Source organism: Poecilia latipinna, unplaced genomic scaffold (genome assembly GCF_001443285.1).
Source record: "Poecilia latipinna isolate Pla-1442-1.1 unplaced genomic scaffold, P_latipinna-1.0 Scaffold1957, whole genome shotgun sequence".
In the NCBI taxonomy this organism is placed as follows: domain Eukaryota; kingdom Metazoa; phylum Chordata; class Actinopteri; order Cyprinodontiformes; family Poeciliidae; genus Poecilia; species Poecilia latipinna.
Genome location: NW_015114573.1, coordinates 42898 through 61007, shown reverse-complemented (window position 1 = coordinate 61007; position 18110 = coordinate 42898). Strand labels below are relative to the sequence as shown.

At 36.0% G+C, this 18110-nt stretch overlaps 2 protein-coding genes across 2 annotated transcripts in view; both read right to left on the bottom strand.

Moving 5' to 3' along the window:
- otog (otogelin) overlaps positions 1–11374 on the bottom strand; it is a 66072-nt gene extending 54698 nt beyond the window's left edge. Inside the window, exons 1-6 of the mRNA XM_015015829.1 lie at positions 11149–11374; positions 10933–10990; positions 8613–8667; positions 2854–5215; positions 1271–1372; positions 138–295 (exon numbers count right to left, since the gene is read on the bottom strand). Coding sequence (XP_014871315.1) covers positions 138–295; positions 1271–1372; positions 2854–5215; positions 8613–8667; positions 10933–10990; positions 11149–11230 — 2817 coding nt within the window. The 5' untranslated portion in view covers positions 11231–11374. The remainder of the gene's footprint in view (positions 1–137; positions 296–1270; positions 1373–2853; positions 5216–8612; positions 8668–10932; positions 10991–11148) is intronic.
- Positions 11375–14074: 2700 nt separating this feature from the next.
- aph1b (APH1B gamma secretase subunit) overlaps positions 14075–18110 on the bottom strand; it is a 9162-nt gene continuing 5126 nt past the window's right edge. The window contains exons 2-6 of the mRNA XM_015015830.1: positions 17443–17613; positions 17189–17262; positions 16247–16369; positions 15376–15503; positions 14075–14312 (exon numbers count right to left, since the gene is read on the bottom strand). Coding sequence (XP_014871316.1) covers positions 14145–14312; positions 15376–15503; positions 16247–16369; positions 17189–17262; positions 17443–17613 — 664 coding nt within the window. The 3' untranslated portion in view covers positions 14075–14144. The remainder of the gene's footprint in view (positions 14313–15375; positions 15504–16246; positions 16370–17188; positions 17263–17442; positions 17614–18110) is intronic.

The following is an 18110-nucleotide window of genomic DNA, read 5'->3' as shown; positions in this document are numbered from 1 at the left end:
TTGACTCTAATTATCCTTTGAATTAACTTAAGAACAAACTTTCCTCAGGCTGGGATTGAAACTAAGAGGGTAATGAACCAGATAGAAAACCTTCTGAGCTTCTCAAAGTCGTGAGGATTTGTTTAGTGTGAACCAACCTGGACAACAATGCTGCCCTGGGTGGTTTCCTCGCAGTCCCGCAGCAGCGTGTACGTGCATCGGCCAGGGAAGTGGAAGTAGAGACCGTCAAAGGTCTCAAAGTTGTACTGACCCCACGTCCTGCAGGTCATCTCCCTCTCAAAGCCGAGATTTGGGACTGGGCAAGCAACGAGAAAATAATGAAAATATCTGTTGAAATTATTATAATCGTTAAAACACAATGCACGAGTTTAAGGATTTTCTAGACTGAAAAATGGGAATAGATTAACCAAAGTATTTTAGTGATGGCTGCTGAACACGAATAGGTCAATAACTCATCATTCCTGTTTGCTGACAAACCTTAAAAAATTATTTACTTTAAGAAAGCTCCAATATTGTGCTAAAAATTACTTGTAAGTTAGTTTTGTGTAATTTCTAGTGTATTAAGATATTTGCACTAGAAACTAGACTAAAAATATTTGGTAAGATTCAGTTTTTGTAGTCAGGACCTTCTGGATGCATAAGGTTAGCATTAGCATCAATTCTAGAAAAAGTTTGTGTTTTTGATTATTGGCCAATTGGAACTTCCCATATTGTGCAATTTTAATGTGGAAAATTTAATGCCATAGAAATAAGTAGATTTAATATCCATTAGAAGGGTTTTTTAAGGATAAGCAAACTGAACTGATTAAAAAAAATTGTGGCTTAATGCATCAATGCTAAGTTTGTAAATAATTTTGTGCAACTAATTCTTGTTTGCGTTAATTATTGCATTTTTTTATTGTAAAATTGTAAATATATCTACTTTCTATTTGATGTTAAAAACAAAACAAAAGTAAATAATTTCTTTCAACATTACTATTACCACATTATTTCTGAAGACAAAGACCCAAAAGCAGAGCAGTGAGAAAAATCACTTTTGCAGATGACATTTTGATGATGTCATAAAACTGATCTCTCTATGAACAGCTTTAATTTCAAATTGGCCTGGCTCTTACGCTATGAAAAGTGAAAATATGCTAAATGTATGAGTTTAAACTGAGAGATTTATGAAAGTATTTGCTATGAAATGGAGAAAAGAGAAAGCAAACTGACTCTAACTTTCTGTTTTAAAATGAATTTATGTGAATTTGGAGACATTTTGTGTGGTTACCTGTCTGACATCTGTGTCCAGTGGCCTGAAACAAGCTGCAGTCACATGACTCTGTCAAATAGCACTGTCCTCCATTAAGGCAGGGATACTCACATGGCTCCCCTGAGAGAAACCAGTAAAACCAGTAATTACCAGGCAGCCAGTTGGAACAGAAACATTTAAAGAGGATTATTTCTCCTTTTGTTTTATTTCAACATTCTAGATTCAGCAATATGTGTGCTGTGGCAGCAACAGATGACCTATTTTAATAATTTGCTTAATTTGACCACCAACGTTGGTCCCCTCAACTTGCATTAGCACAATCTGCTAGGTGGGCTTTAGGTTTCTCTGGCCAGTCAAGCGCATCATGCACAAAAGCACATATATGGTAAAAGGGACAGTGGAGATCACTCAGATCTATCACTCAGATAAATTGTTCAGTGACACCAGGGAGTCTTTAAATAATAATAAAAAGTCTTCACAAAGATAAAACATTAAAATGGAGCTTCATCGCAAACCATAAAACTGGCCACAGTTTGATTACATTAATGATAATAAACATCTATATTCAAAAAATTGTGAACATTTTTTAAAGGAGAATAAGAGAAAAGTAAAACAAAATGAAGAGAACTGAAGGAACTGCTTTTCTCTTGCATTCTACCTGATCACCAGCAGGGGGCAGTGCCATTTGTCGTTAAAAGGGATGATATCAATTTCTGCCATTCGCCATTTTGAGGCAAAATGGAGCCATCATGGTCCTTTCAAATTGGCTAAACATCAACTCAGAGAGACTTTTCACACGCTCTTTGACAACCAAAAATTTTAAGTAACTTTATATTTATACTCGGCTATAAAAAAAAAAAAGTACATAAATAGTAAATAGTAGGAGGTCGCTGGGAGTCATTTTGGTTTGAAAACCTAAATATGGAAAACGCATGACGCACTTTATGAGTCAATCTGTATTTTCCACAAAAGTCGGAAACAACTACTTACTACTTTTCTATATATTTTTTAAACTGTCTTCAAGTCCTGACAGTATGAGACAGATAATCTATGAAAAAAATCAAGCTCCTCTGCCTTCACCCAGTTCTCCCAGTCCTAACTAGAAATAACCAATCAGAAAAGGGAGGAGGGTCTTAGTGCTGTTAATCACCCTCCGTGTGGCGCTGCTCATTCTACTCCAACTTCCTCTCTGGTAGCAGAGCCTGTCATGAATGCTAAGGCTAGTTAGCATGGCTGCCGATGACGGCACCTAAGCAGTTTTTCTATAACGATGACTTGTTTCTCCACCATTAGCTCATTTAGTAACGCTTACACCAGATTGATTGACAGCGGTAAGATTCTTCTCCTGGTTCTGATTGATTGTTTTTGGCTCCCTGCCTTCTGCAATTCTTCAGAAGGCAGGGAGAAGGTGGAGGATGTTGATTTTTTCACAGATTATTTGTCTCATATACAGCTGTTAGATGGTTTTAACAAATATTTAATAAACATATTTGGCATCAAAGACACCTGATAAACAATAAAATGTCTAAAGAAAACCAGTGAAACTGGTTCAGTTGAGGCACTTTGGAAAACATTCATTCGTTCTTTCTTTTAAATCTTACCTGGTATTCTACGTTTTGAAGACTTTAGGGTCTCCTTTGCCTTCCTGGTGAGCAGCGAGACATTAACCGGCCGATCATCTGGTGAAAAGGCAGCCAGGTTTCCTGCCATTGTTGAACCAGTTGCCAGTTGGTTTAGCAGTAAAGACCCATTCAGTGACTGGTCTGAGTTTACCAGGGTTTGATTATTTGACATCCGGTTGTGAGATGTGTGTGCTAAAGCCACCGAATTTGTCACTGATTGATCAGCTGGAGCTGAAGTAGCTGGAGATTGGCTAGAAAATGTCGTGAGATCGGACTGGCTTGTTGGTTGTGATGAAGTAGCTGAGGGGCTCGGTGATGTTTGGCTGGATGACAGTTGGGCTGATTTTGTTGTAATGCCATCTGGATATGAGAGCCTGGGAGGTGATTTATTGACTGCTGATTGGCTAACGGGCTCTGTACCTTCCACTGATTGTCTAGATTTTGCTGTGATTATCGGGGAATGGTTTGATCCGGTCTTTTTAGATGATGATTTTCTGGACTGTGCTTGAGCAGGTATTTGTTTTTCAGGCGACTTTCTGGCTAATGTTGTACTCTCTACTTGTTGGATGGGGTGTTTTGTCTTTCTGGCAGGGTGAACTGGTGCAGTAGCACTGTCTTGCAATTGGGATGGTTTGGGATCTGTTGGTTTGGTTGGTGCTATACTTTTTGATGGTTTGGACATTACCGATGTGGTTGAAGACTGAGTGGTTTGTGTTATTCTATCTAGGGACTGGTTTTCTGATGAGGCAATGCTGGGCATTTGTCCAGTAGGTCTTATTCCCTTGTTGACAGATGCGGTGTTGGTTGACAACTGATTTGCTGGTTCTCTGGAAGTCGCTGATTTGTTGTTTTGGGTTGTTGTGATGGGAGATTGACTGATTGATGCTTTGGTGGCTGGTGGTTGGGTGGGTGGTCCATCTTTGTTGTGTGGTGTCATTTTAGTGGGCAGTTGGTTTGTTTGACTAATTGATGCAACAGTGGTTGTTGTTGGTTTGGAAGTCACTTTGGTGGCTGACAGTGGGCTATTTGGTTCTATAGTTGATTGACTGGTAGATGTTGTGGTCGATGGGTTTTGGGTGAATGGCATGACGTTGACATCTGATTCGCTAGTTTTCACAGTCTTAGCTGTGCTGCTTGTTGATTTATTAGTTTCTGTTGCTATGCTTGATGATTGACTAGTCAGCCCCCTGCTTACTGTTGACTGGCTGGTTGTTTGAGATTGGATACTTGAAACTAGATCGGCTAGGGTTTCGTCTGACTGAATTGTCTCTGTTGTTTGGCTAGTTGACTGTTGTTTGGGCTTTGTTACTGGGCTGACTTCTGAAGGGCTCGATGCTTCTGTAGATGATTGACTGATAGATGTTGTGGTTGTTGGGTTTTGGGTTAAAGGCACAACGTTGATCTGTGTTTGGCTGATTTTCACAGTCTTGGTTGAGGCGTCACCTGACTTACTAGTTTCTGTTGCTATGCCTGATGATTGACTGGTCAGTCCAGTACTTATTGTTGACTGGCTGGTTGTTTGAGATTGGAAACGTGAAACTAGACCAGTTTGGGTTTCGTCTGACTGAGTTGTCTCTGTCGCTTGGTTGGTTGGTGTTGCTGTTGAGTGTTGTTTGAACGGCGGTACTGGGCTGATTCGAGTTGTTGTTGATGACAGACCAGCTGAAACTGGGCTGCTTGATGAGTGACTGATATTCTCTGTGGTGTGTTTCAATTGACTGGCTTGTCCAATGTCTTGGGACTGGCTGGTCATTGGGTTGGTTTGGGATTGGACTGGGTCAGTTGTTTGGCTCGTTGACGCTGTTGTCAACCTTTGCTGAGTGTGTGGCACTGGGCTAATGTCTGACTGGTTGTACTGTGTAATCACAGCAGTAGGCGGACCAGATCTGGTCTGGAATTGGTTTGATGGTCCGTTCTCAGTCAATGATTGTTTGGTTGGTGTAGTGATTTTTATTGATTGACTAGTTGTTGGTGGTTGATTGGTTGACAGATTGGTTTGGGATTGGTTTAGTTCTGCAGTCTTAGTTGGTAGCCAATTAGATGAGGTAGTGCTGACCTGTAATTGACCGCTGGTTGGGTGTCTAGTCTCAGTTACTGACTGAAGGGACGGATGGGGGTTCTTTTCTGTATCGCTCTCCACATCTTGGCTGCCAGTTGTTGATATTGAGGATGACTTACTCATCAACGGTACAGATGATTGGTCAACGTTTTGGCTCCACAAGTCGTTTTGTGTCCTCTCTATCCTGGCAGACGTCAGATTGGATGCAACAGTCCCGCTAACCAGTGATCGCCTGGAGGCTGAAGTGTTTGTTTCTAAAGCAGAAGCAGCTGAGTGCAGGTTCTAGAAGGAGAGAAACTGAATCATTAAGTGTTTCAAGTAACTTTCAATTCAACTTTTTTTTTCTTTTATCTCTTAAAAAGTTGAACTGTGTGGACAGTATTGGCTAAAACACACATTAAAATTAAGGCCCACAGAATAATTCACACTAGGCCTCTCGCAATAAGAATAAGAAATTGAAACGAGCTCAGTAATTTCCATTTGTCTGATTCATTATTTCTCTTTTTTCTCTTTCTACCAGAAACTGGACGATAAAAGTCTTCAGTCTGGTGTTTTAGTCTCAACCAGACCTTTCTTTAAGGACAATTTTGTTTATAGATACCTCAATTAATTTTATTTGTTGTTTCTGTTTATTTATTTTGTACATTTAAATTGTCTTCCATTTCCAGTGTTAAATGTTAATTTTAATTTAAAGTTTATTGATATTTGGGAATGCCATTATAATTATATTACTTGAAAATGGTCTCAAAACAACATTATAGTTTATTACAATAATTTGTGAGACAATTTATTGTCCATCAAAATTTGTTATAATGACATTTACAATACAGTATCACAGTACAGAAAAATATATGTGCAGTGTTATTTAAATGTAACTTTAAATAACATTTAAAGTTAACTGGAGTCTGTACACTCCAGTTAACAATTAATCGATTACTAGATTAGTTGACAATCATTTCAGTAATGGATTAATCTGATTAATTGTGATTAAAATAGCTTCTCTACTTTTTTTGAAGATGTGCAATTGGGGAAATGTTCCTGTTTGAATTATGTTGAAGAATAAAAGCAACACAAAAGCAGGTCTGGGAAAAAAGGATTAAAAGAAGGAGAAGCCTTTGTTGATGATTCTCTTTTTCATCCAGGTCATCTGAGCCTCGCTCTCCATTTTGACGCATAATCAGGTGTGTGATCATCTGAAATTTCTAATCATGAGATGTTTTCTGTCACGGGGAATCATTCTTTCAGAATTGCCAGGGATAAAGAAGCAATACTTGGGTATAAAATTTATCAAAAGTTGGAATTCAGATCATCATCAGATTTGATTTGGAAAGATTTTCAGCTTTCGTTGATCGCCTTGTTCCAACAGTTTGAGCCTCCCTCGATACCTGAGCCCTAAAACGAGGCTTTCATCTCGATGAGCACAAACAAAGCAGATGGCAGGGGGCCGCGGTGGGAGCGTGACCACGAATTATTAATCACTGATCAGCATCAGAGATCTGGAAATAGAACACACACAGTTCGGCTCAGAGATCCAGACGAGCTTTTGACCTCTGACCCGTTGCCGCTAATTGCATTGTTGATGAAGGAGCTCCCATGGCGTGGACCGGATTCTCACGCCTCCTGGTACCGAAGGGAGGCCCAACAAAAGAGAGACCAGATAGCGGCTCGGATGGAGGAAGAGCGAGACAACAGAGCAGCTACTGAATATTCCTGCTGGGACACACTGACATGTCTACCGCTGAGGAGCAAATGTCACCGCACTGCAAAAAACACCAAATCCAACACAGTATTTTGGGTCTAATTATAATGCAAATATCTTAAATAAGATAAAACTAACTTACAAGTAACTTTCCTTCAAGAAATATGAGCTTGTTTTAAGTAAATCATTTCTTAATATTGATGAAAAAGTTCTAGACACCGCCATGTTTCCTTTTATTTACTTCCTCGATAGGTATTGATGTAAAATTAATTTAAATATAAAAGAACACATTTTAAAGCTGTTTCTACCTTTTACAAGTTTAACGTAAGAAGATTTTTTTTCTGGTATACTGAAAAAACTAAATTTAATCAAATTTATATGTTTTATATATCTAAACTTTCAAGGAACTTTTAAAGAAAAAATAGGAGCTTCTTGAGGTAAGCAATTCCTTAATATTGCTAAGAAACAGGTACTGGATAAATACAACACTCATTCAGAATTAGCCAATCAGAGCCAGGAGGAAAGTGTTAACAATGTCAATCTTGCTTGTGCACGCGCCTTGCTCTTTGCTAAATGGTTTCCTACAACATAGCCTACCATGAATGCTAAAGCTAGTTAGCACATCATAAACAGAAAAACAACTTTCCAGTAACAGCAGGTTGTTTTTCTGCCATTAGCACATTAAGCAGGATACACAAGCATAACTTGCAGTGCTAAGACTCTCCTCCTGTTTATAACGTGGAGCAGCACATTACTCAGACTGCTTAGAGAGAATGGATAGCAGATTGATCTTTTATCTGTCTCATATTATACTGTCGCCATGGTTTTAACAAATATAGAAAAAACATATTTTTATAACCCTGAACCTCTAAATATTGTGTAATCTTGGGCAAGTGTTAATGATTGGCATTCTTATGTGTATTTTAGGGCTGAAAAACGTATCACGATATAAGCGTTTCATATCAGTCTGCATTGATAATTATTGATTAGTTTTTTTGTTTTAAATATCTGAAATACTGTCAAACTGGTGACATTATCTTTCCTGTTTTATCCACAGTTTTCACTCCACAATGTTTTTTTTAGCAGTTATGAAGAATGGTGGCGGAACATTAAACTGCTGCTGCGCAAGCGAACTCAGCAGGTGGTTGCTAGGTAACCAAAGAATGGTTGAGTTGCTAAGTAACCAGGGAGTGAGAGAGTGAGGTGATTCCACCAACCTTGGATCAGAGTTCAGTGAATATATCCTTTCAGATCTATTGTCTATTGATACCGATCATGTGTCTATTGTGATATATGTTGTTGATTTATTGATTGATTGTCTGGGTCCTGATCTATTTACAACAGCACATCTGTCATTGAACGTTGCACTGCAAAAACACAAAATGTTAGCAAGGATTTTTGTCTAGTTTCTAGATTAAGTGTCTGAGAACCCTTGAAACAAGACAAAACTAACTTATAAAAGTAACTTTTCAGCAAGAAATGTGAGCTTGTTTTAAGTTAATAATTTATTAATATTGATGGAAAAGTATTAGTTCTACTGCAGATTATTTAACTTAAAACATGGGAAAGTTTTTTGTTAAAAGTGAAAGTATCCGCCAGAGGAATTTGTACTTTTTCCTCAATATTAAGGAATTATTGTCCTATATTTTGCTTGAAAGTTGTTGATGCAAAATGTACTAGTTTCACTTATAACAAGACATTTTCCCATGTTGGAAATGGAACTAGCACTTTTTCATCAATATTAAGAAATTATTGACTTAAAAAAGTGTCTATACTTTGCAGAAAAGTTACTAGTAAGTTAGTTTTGTCTTATTTCAAGATATTTGCAGTAGGACGTAGACCATAAGTAGTTGGCAATATTCTGTGTTTTTGCAGTGAAGGAACGTTTCGCGAGTCGGGCTGATTTCTCTGTGATCTGTGACCGTGTGTTCGCCGCTCCAAGCGGCTCCATCAGCATCAGTGATCAATGCGGCGGCCTACCTGCCCTCCCTGGGAAGCGGTGTCCCATTTCTGATGCTTTATCCTGCTGCTCCCGCTGCAGGGACAGAGAGAACAACGAGACGTTTGTTCCTGCTGACCAAGCTTTCACTCTCCGATCCCCCCCAACTAGACAGTGGAAACCCACCACCGACCCAGGAACCATCCCCGCCATGCAACAAACAGCAAAACAAAACAACTAATACCACAGATGCACTCAAAATATGCATAATTAACAAACTGAAAATACACAACATTTTATGTATACTTGAAATAGAACTAAACTAACTTACAAGTGAGATTGGCACTTATAAATTATAATACTTTTTCATTAACATTAAGAAATTATTTATTTAAAACAAGCTCCTCTATCTTGCTGAAAAGTTACTTACAAGTTAGTTTTGTCTTATTTAAAGTGTTCTAAGAGATTTGCACTAGAAACTAGACCAAGAATACTTGGTAAGATTTCGTGTTTTTGCAGTGTGATACCTGAAAATGTTGCTATTTTTAAACAATTGGTTTAGTTTCGATAAAAAGGAATATATAATGGTTGTCTGATGTTTTACTGGTTAAATTGCAAGTTTTGTTGATACCATTTTGCGCACAAACACAAAATCTTAAGTGTTTTTGGTCTAGTTTCTATTGAAAATATGTTAGTACACTTGAAATAAGACAAACTATCCTACAAGTAACTTTGCGGGAGCTTGTTTTGAGTAAATAGTTTCTTAATATTGAAGAAAAATTACCAGTTTAATTGGCAGATTATTTCATTTAGACATTTCCTTATCTTACTAGTGATACAATCTGACAGTGGAACTAGAATGTTTTCTTCAATATTACAGAATTATTGACTTAAAGAAGCTTTTTTTTCTTATTTCAAATGTGTACTTGGATATCTGGACCAAATATTCTTCATTTTAATCACTAAAATCACCAAAAATTGTGTTTTTTAAAACTCAACAACAAACTTATTTCAAGTCTCCTAAGATCTTTGAACTAGAAACTAGACACCATTACTTTATAAGATTTTGTATTTTTTGCAGTGTACAACACACAAAAAGGAACAGTACACTTTCAAATTCACATTTCTGCTTCCATTTTTTTAATTACCAACATTTATCAACAAGCATCAACAAACAGCGGTTCTGGTTTTTCATCCATATCAAATGTCACGCTGCATATTACACTGCAAAAACACAAAATCTTATGTATTTTTTTTTCTAGTTTCTCATGCGAAAATCTGAGTTTGCTTGAAATAAGTCAAAACTAGGAACTTTTTAGCAAGAAATAGGAGCTTGTTTTAAGTCAAACTTAATTAAGTTTTAGTTCATGTTTTCATAGTTAGATATTCATCATCAAGATAACTTTTTTTTGTTATAATGTTACTTTTTTTTCTGAACGACTGTCAGTAAATTTGTGGTTTGATGTCACAAAGTAAATAAAATCATGGCCCAAGAACAGATCCCTGTGGTATTCCTGGCTTATGACAATAAAAACTATTAAAGGTAAAATATTTCAGCTTTCCGGATTTTCTGTATTTCTGTGACCAGCAAATCGTTTCAATAAAAAGAACATTAATGCTCAGTTACTTTTATCAAAAATGTCAGCCTTATCTTTATTACATAACTGCATTAACAACCATTCCCCATTGATAAACAAATATTCAATTTAAGATCTTTTTTTGGGCTAAATCAGATATTGAAATTCAGACGTTGGTAGTAACTAGCTACATTTACTAAATTACATTTACTTGAGTAATATTTTGGAAAAATAAGTACTTTTTCTTTTGTAGTACTACTCCTACTTCAGTAAAATATCTGAGTAACTTCAACACATGCAGAAAAAAACATGTTGCAACCAGAAATACATCAGATGCAAACGTAAACATACATTTTACATCAAAATGAGACTTCCTGTTTTTAATCAATCTTTGTTTTTCTAACGTTTTGCTTCCAAATATTTGTTACAGGAAAAGACCCCATCCAAGCACATTTACTATACTAGTTTTATAAGTTTTATTCCTTAAAAGTGATTTACTAGTGTTTTTTTCTCCTTAATTTGTCATTCTGTCATGGTATTAATTATTTGTATGACATAAAATACCAGAATTTATCCATAACGTTGTACTTTTATATCTGATTACATAATTGTAAAATATTGAATGAGATGTTATGATGTGCTCCAGTTGTCTTTTTGCAAAATACTTTTACTCTTGCTTTTTAATTTTACTTAATTTAAAGAAAATAAAAATAATAATAAAGTAGTACTACTGTGGAGCATCATTTTTCCTCTGTTTAAAAGCAATGCTTATATATTAACTCACTTATTTAATGGATCCCAGTTTGAATCGTTTGATCTTTCAACACCTTTGGAAAGATTTGCTGAAATAAAACAAAAATAGTAATAACAATCACAAACGATGCATAAATTAAATAGTAAAAAAAAAACAAAAAAAACAAGTAAAACAAGACCAGGTAAAGTAAGTTTTGGGAATGAAAACACAAAGCTGCGTCTTGAAATCGCTGCACGTGAGACTCACCTTGATAAATGAGGATGACGTAAACAGTTATTAAAGAGTGAGGCGGCCTCTTCCAGCTGCGCGTGAATAAATCGGGATCCATTCGTGATCCGGTCAGGGAACCAGTCGGGATCACCTGGTGAAAACCCTCCGACTGGACTCCACGCGGCGCTCCATCGGCTCATCCTCCGGCGGCCCGTCGCGCGCCTTAAGAACCGCTGCACCTGCTCATTAGCATAAAATATGCGCCGGTAGGCGGAGTCTAATCTGCCCTGCACTCATTATCGGACAGAAAAAAAAAGTAACTACTTTTTAACTTGATAGCACGCAGGGCCACAAAAACGGTGCTTTTTAAAAGAAGACATTTTAAAACAAAGTTTTAGTGTGTTTTATTATTATTAATTATTATTATTATTATTATTAATATTATTTTAGCAGTTACAATTTTATCAAAATTAACAAAATGGTCAGATTTTTGTAGAAAATAGATGTGTACATGCATGCAAAACGCAAAAAAGGCTCTAAGTTTATAAGCTGTTTGGGCTGATTAAGAAGTAAGATTTGCTTTTAGTCACCAAAATTATAGATGAATGTAAAAATGTCATTAATAAATGGGAATCTATTTTTGTACCTATTTTTTATAAAGAAAATGTTATAAATTAAAAAAAAAAAAAAATTGAAAATGTTTCAACAATTGGAGGATTTTGATCCATTTGGGCCGCCCAAAATCCAGGCCGCACTTTGTACACCCTGGATGTAGGAAATACAAAGATTTATTCTCAAAAATCATCTGTTTTATTTAATTTCTTAGACACAAAATGACCATGCTGCGCTTTGAGCAGCAGACAGTGCCTTCTAGTGGCCATTTAATATGTTGTTCGATGAAAACGCCACATAAATGGCAACACCACTCAGGAAAGTTGTTTTACTTTAAGTAACAACTATTGATTTAATTAAATAAGTGTAAATAAAAATATTAAATAGAAATTAATTAAATCATTAAAATGTTTTGTTTTTACAAATAATGTTACAAATGTTGAGTAAATTCAAATAAATTTTATAGCAAAAACTGATATTTACTAAGAATCTAAAAAAAAAATGTTGATATTACTACCTAGATAAAATGGAGTTTGGTTTACTAATTGCATGAATAATATTAAGTCAGATTTGCAATTTCAAAAATCAAAACATTTTCCTTTTCAAGCTCAGAAATTTTTTAGTTTTTCTTCCTTATCTAATATGTCGTCCTAACATGTCGTTGTACTTTTATGATCAGCAACAGAAACTTCAGAGTGGTACTATCACCACTCCAGTGTCAAAGACCTGCATTTGCATGTGAAAGCGTGTTTTTCGGCAGAGGAAACACTTCCTGTGTCCGTCAGTCAGCCATTCTGGGTAAAAAGGCCAGACTGACGCCTCAGAGACCTCAGATGCTTTGTGTGGCCAAACCAGGAAGAATCTGATTTCATAAACGGAAAGTCGACCTGCAGAGAGCAGCCAGGCTGCAGAGGAACGAGAAAATCAAAAACACTCACTGTGCAGCTCTACAATTTATGCAAAGCTACATTAGTACAGGAAATTTGGGCTTAATTTACTTCCATATGCTTCGACTAATATCTTAGCATTTCTACAGACTAAAGTAAAAAGCTGCATTTAAAACCTATGAATAAATCCAAATTTACAGACTGAAACAAGCTGTTGAACTCACACATAATAGTACACTGCAAAACAAGATATTACCAAGTATTTTTGTCTAGTTTCTACCGCAAATATCTTCGTACACTTGAATTAAAACAAAACTTACAAGTAACTTCAGTAAAAAAAAAAGAGAGCTTGTTTCACTAAATCCTTAATATTTATGTAAAATTTCTAGTATGTTATTTCAGTTTATGCAAACCAAAAACATTTTATTTAAATCAACAACAAAAAAATCATGAAGCTTTGAAACAAAATCTTTTAACATAACGAAATTTATTATTGCCGGTTTGTACCCATCAGGTTTTCCACCTGCACAATTTTCTGATTCGCTCGCAGACTAAAACCAGCTAAACACGCAGGACCTGCATGTTTATGCAGCTTCCATCTTATTTACTTTATGCTTTCAATTTTTACAACCTGCACATAAAAAATAAATCAACATAAAATCAGGTGCAATGGAAAAACAAAACATTCAGTGTGAGGAATTTGACACAAACTCAAAAGAAAAACACAGTAAGAGTAGATGAATGTCAACTTTCAAAGATCAATGAGTAAACACTTTGTTGTGTTTGAGTTTATAGAAAAGTTCATAAACAATCAGCTGAAGGAAATCTTCTGCGCTCCATTTTCAACTTCAAGTTAAAAAAGACAACAAACAAAAATGGAGGAAGTGGACCAGCAACCCCAAGCTAGTAAATCTGGATTAGTTAAACACATAAATACCAAGCATGTGTTCATCTCAGCTCCAACAGAATCATTATTTTCAGAAATGTTTCCTTATATACACGAGTTTCCCACACAGGGATCGCTCCACATTTAGTCGGTTTTCACACATCTGGCACATGACGTCTTCAGTTGTTCATTTGAGCAGAACCTAAATGATTTTACAAAGTTTTTCTACAGAATCAGCAGGAAAAAAAGCAGAAACTGACCTGATATGCACTGCAAAAACACAAAACTGAACTAAGTATTTGTGGTCTAGTTTATAGTGAAAATATCTTGGTGCACTTGAATTAAATGTTTTGTTATAAGTGAGATAATCTTCCAGTCAATATTAAATAATTGACTTAAAACAATATATCTATATCTTGCTGAAAAGTTACTTGTTAGTTCAAATGTACAAAGATATTTGAACTAGAAAAATACTTTGTAAAATGTTGTGTTTTTGCAGTGTAACTCACCTGTTTCTCCTAAAAACTTTACGTTTCTACAGACTAAACATAGTAAGTAAGCGGCCATGTGAAACAGCGAATTAAAAAGGTTCATAGTGTGTGTGTGGATCTTTGGATCGAGTCCTGTAAGCCGATGAGCTCTCGGCGTTATCTGGGCCGGTGGTTGGCCAGCAGGAAGTCCTTGTCTTTGCAGGTGAGGCAGAGTTTGAGGTTCCTCAGGGAGCCGCCCGCAGTGTAAAACGCCCAGACACCCATGAAGAACATGATGATGTAGGTGGGAACCAGGCTGGAGACGTACTGCGGATTCTGGAAGGTCTGCAGGGGAAAAATTTACAAATTAATCATCATTTCTCATTAAAACTTCTTAAAATTCTGTTGACAACGGATGTGAAAAAAAAATTATTTGCATATAAATAAAAGGAAAAAAAAAAATATCGGTAGGTGATAAACAATTTAGCTCCACAGAGGCCTGGTAACAAGCAATTAATTTGATTCAAGTGTATGGAGCTAAATTGGTGCCATTAAGTTTGTTTAATTTTTTTTTTCTAAACTGTCAAAATTTTGAAAAACAAAAAAGGGATTTTAAACAAAAAAAATAGTTCAGAACTACGACAACATATTAAGGCCATTGTTCATAGAAAATAAATGCATAAATTTCTGAAAAAAAAAAAAAAAACCTCAGAAATTATCTAGAAAAAGCAAGGACATTTCTGAGTTTGGATTGTTTAGATTAATCTCAGAAATTTTCCAGAAAACGAATACATTTTCAGCTTTTGAAACTAAATTTTCTATGTTTATCACAAAAAATTAATCTCATTATTTGAGGGGTTTTGTTACTTTTCTTTTTTTTTCTTTTCTATCTATGATGGCCCTAATCTGCCATAATAAACTACTTTATTGATTTATTTTTCTTTTTTTCCCCCAGTTTAATACATTATTGCCCACATTTGGCTCCATGACTGTTAACCATGATTTCACACCTCCACACAGACCCCCCCACCCACTTCTGTCATTTTTCCATTTCAAATCCTTTTTCCCCTTTTTATTCCCGTTTCATTTTTTTCTGTTATGGCCCCAACTTAGCTCCATACATGCAGAAAGGAAGCATTCAGAAGCAGCAGAGCAGTAGTAGCTCTGGAAGACTGGACCAACATGTAAAATGGGTCATTTTGCTTGACTATTTAACTTCTAGTTGGATGTCTTAATATTATGTCAATAACTAATAAAATCAAGAATCATAATACAAAATTAGAAATTTAGTGGTCATGTTGGAAATGTGTCTGTGGAAAAATCTAACAAATTTCAACAATAAGGTAACAACCCAAACAATAACTACATAATTGTAAATAATTATTTATTGGGAGAGAAGTTTACTCACCAAGGAGGAAACCAGGAGGTGAGTGGCGACGACCGCAGCTACGGCTAACCAGCGCTGCTTCTCACAGCCGTCGAAGAAGATGACGCCCCAGAACATGTGAAGCAGGATGATGGCCATGGTCATGAAGGCTGAGGAATTTAAAAACAAATGTGAGGGATATTTAAAAAACCCTTTGTTTTGTTGGGAGTCTAGCATTTAAAAAAATACACAAAATGCTAATGAAGTGTTTTTGGTCCATCTTCTAGTGCAAATATCTTAGTACACTTGAAATAAGACAAAACTTGGTTACAAGTAACTGTTCTTTAAGATATAGAAGCTGGATTAAAGTAAATAATTCCTTAATATTAAATAAAGGAAGTACTAGTTCCACTGGCAGATTATTTCACTTAAAACAAGTTATTTTTAAGTGAAATAAAATGCCAGTGGACCTAGTACTTTTTAATCAATATTTAGGAATTATTTATTAAAATCAAACTCCTATATCTTGCTGAAAAGTTCTAAGATATTTGCAGTAGAAACTAAACTAAAATTACTTGGTAAGAATTTGTGTTTTTACAGTGTCAGAGTATTCACAGACCCTTCAAAACCTAAATTCTCTACAAGTGGAGGTTATTAAAAATAAACTGCTTTAATTAAACTTCTGGCAGTTTTAATAATATGTTTATATAAAATAACAAATTCTATAATAAAACAGAAAAAGATCAAGTCAGAAAAATAAGTCTGAATGTCTCAATTTGAACTCAGGTTTTCTACGTGATGATCATTTGTAAGCAGTAATTTCAGAGTTAAAAATGCGTATTTGAATGCATTACAGTAGGTACCACAAACAAAGAAGTAGCTAGTTAAATAAGGAGCATTCAGGAAGTGGTACCTGATGACAGGAAGTAGTGTTGAGAGTCGCCGTGGATGCCCACAGTGCCTGGACCCACAGAGTCGGCCAGGATGTTGACCACAGAGAACGCTCCGCTCATAAAGCCAAAGCCGAGGCCGGACACTGACACAAAACAACAACAAAGCATAAGAATATCCCTCTGGAAACCTAATATAACCAAAAGTCCTCTCTGTAAAACTGTTTTATTCATTTATTTGCATAGAAGAATCCTAGCTGGAACTTTTCTACTGTGTTTCTGGTACGCCCATTAATCTGACGCACAAGCGACAGTAATAATAATAATAATAATAGATTTTATTTATATCTTTAGATCTCAAAGGGCAAAAGCAAAACAAGCAGTTTTAATTACTAAAAATAATTTAAAAAATATCTAAGAAAATGAACCAAATATTTTGCTAAAATTAAATGTCTTAAGGGCAACAGCAATGGACGACAAAACCGATTCTCTGGGGATAATTTCTGCTTCAAAAAACAATCTGATTGGAGGCTGAAAAAAACTATTATTACATTCAAGTTGTACTAAAAGGAGTTAGCCTATCAACAAAGCTAATTAAACCTAAAACAGCGTCTCAATGCTAGACATGTAGCAGCTAGCACAGACGCTGACATTAATGTCATTAATGTTAATTTTTAAAGAAGCTCCGTGAATGATAAGCGCTGGAAAACTAAATATCTAGAATAGCACTTTGCACCAACTTGATGGTTAAATAACCTAAATAAAAGATTAAAAACAACAAATATCTTTGACGCTGAGCTCATATGTCTGTATATTTAATCGTTTCTGAATTGAAAGTGTTGCTTATGTTGTTAATCATGGTTTTAGATTTAAACTAATTACAGACAATTGATTAGTAATTCTGATTAAGTTTCACTTATTATTTAAATGACCCTGAATCCAAAGTAAGCGCAGCTGATCCGTACCATAGGCGAGTTGTCGTATAGATATTGGCATCGTTTCCTCTTGACTCAAAGCAAGAAGGCCTTCATTTGCTTTCCTGCAGGAAAAAAAAAATTACATTTGCTCTCGCTTTATGTTTTGTATAATGAATGAGAAATGATGTTTGTCAAAAATATGTTCAAAAACCAGCCGGAAAAGTGTAGAACAAGTGAAAATTTCCCTTTTTGTTAAACAGACAATGGAGTCGGTGTGGTGGGAAGACGCTGAAGCAGCTTACTTGAGCAGTTTGTAGTAGGCGAAGCGGAAAGTTTCCTGCAGCAGGACGGACAGCACCACACCGAAGATGAGCAGACCCTTTTGCTGCGACGCGCTCTCCTTGTTACTGATCTGAACCGAGATGAACCACACCAGGGAGGCCAGCAGCAGCGACACCAGCCAGAAGAATGCCCTAGGAGGAAAAAACAAACACAAAAAGATGAGAAAAATGTCAGTTTTTATCTCCAAGATGTAAGCATTAATGAACACATGAGTTACTTTAGCAGAAAAAAAGAGAATTTATTCATAAGCTTTTCATGCAGGTTCAGCTCGATGAGGAGCTTTCGCGCTCTAGTCGGAGTCACGCATCACGCTGATTTCATATTATTTTATTATTATTTTTAGTATTATTTTCCCGGTTACACGACGCATTAAAACCATATCAAATGTTTGTTGTCTACTTTCTTTGTTTGTTGTCTACTTAGTGTTAATGCACGCGGAGATCTGAGAAACTCGTCCCATAAACTCGACTAATCAAAACAGTTTCTGTGACAACTAAAAACTCAGACACAAAATGGAAGAGCTACTAAAGCCACATTAGCAGCATTGAATTAAATCTCCCGTTTGTTGCGCATCTCTGCACAGTGCAGCAGATTTGACCCATCATGCAGGGCTGGTCCAAGGCTGTAT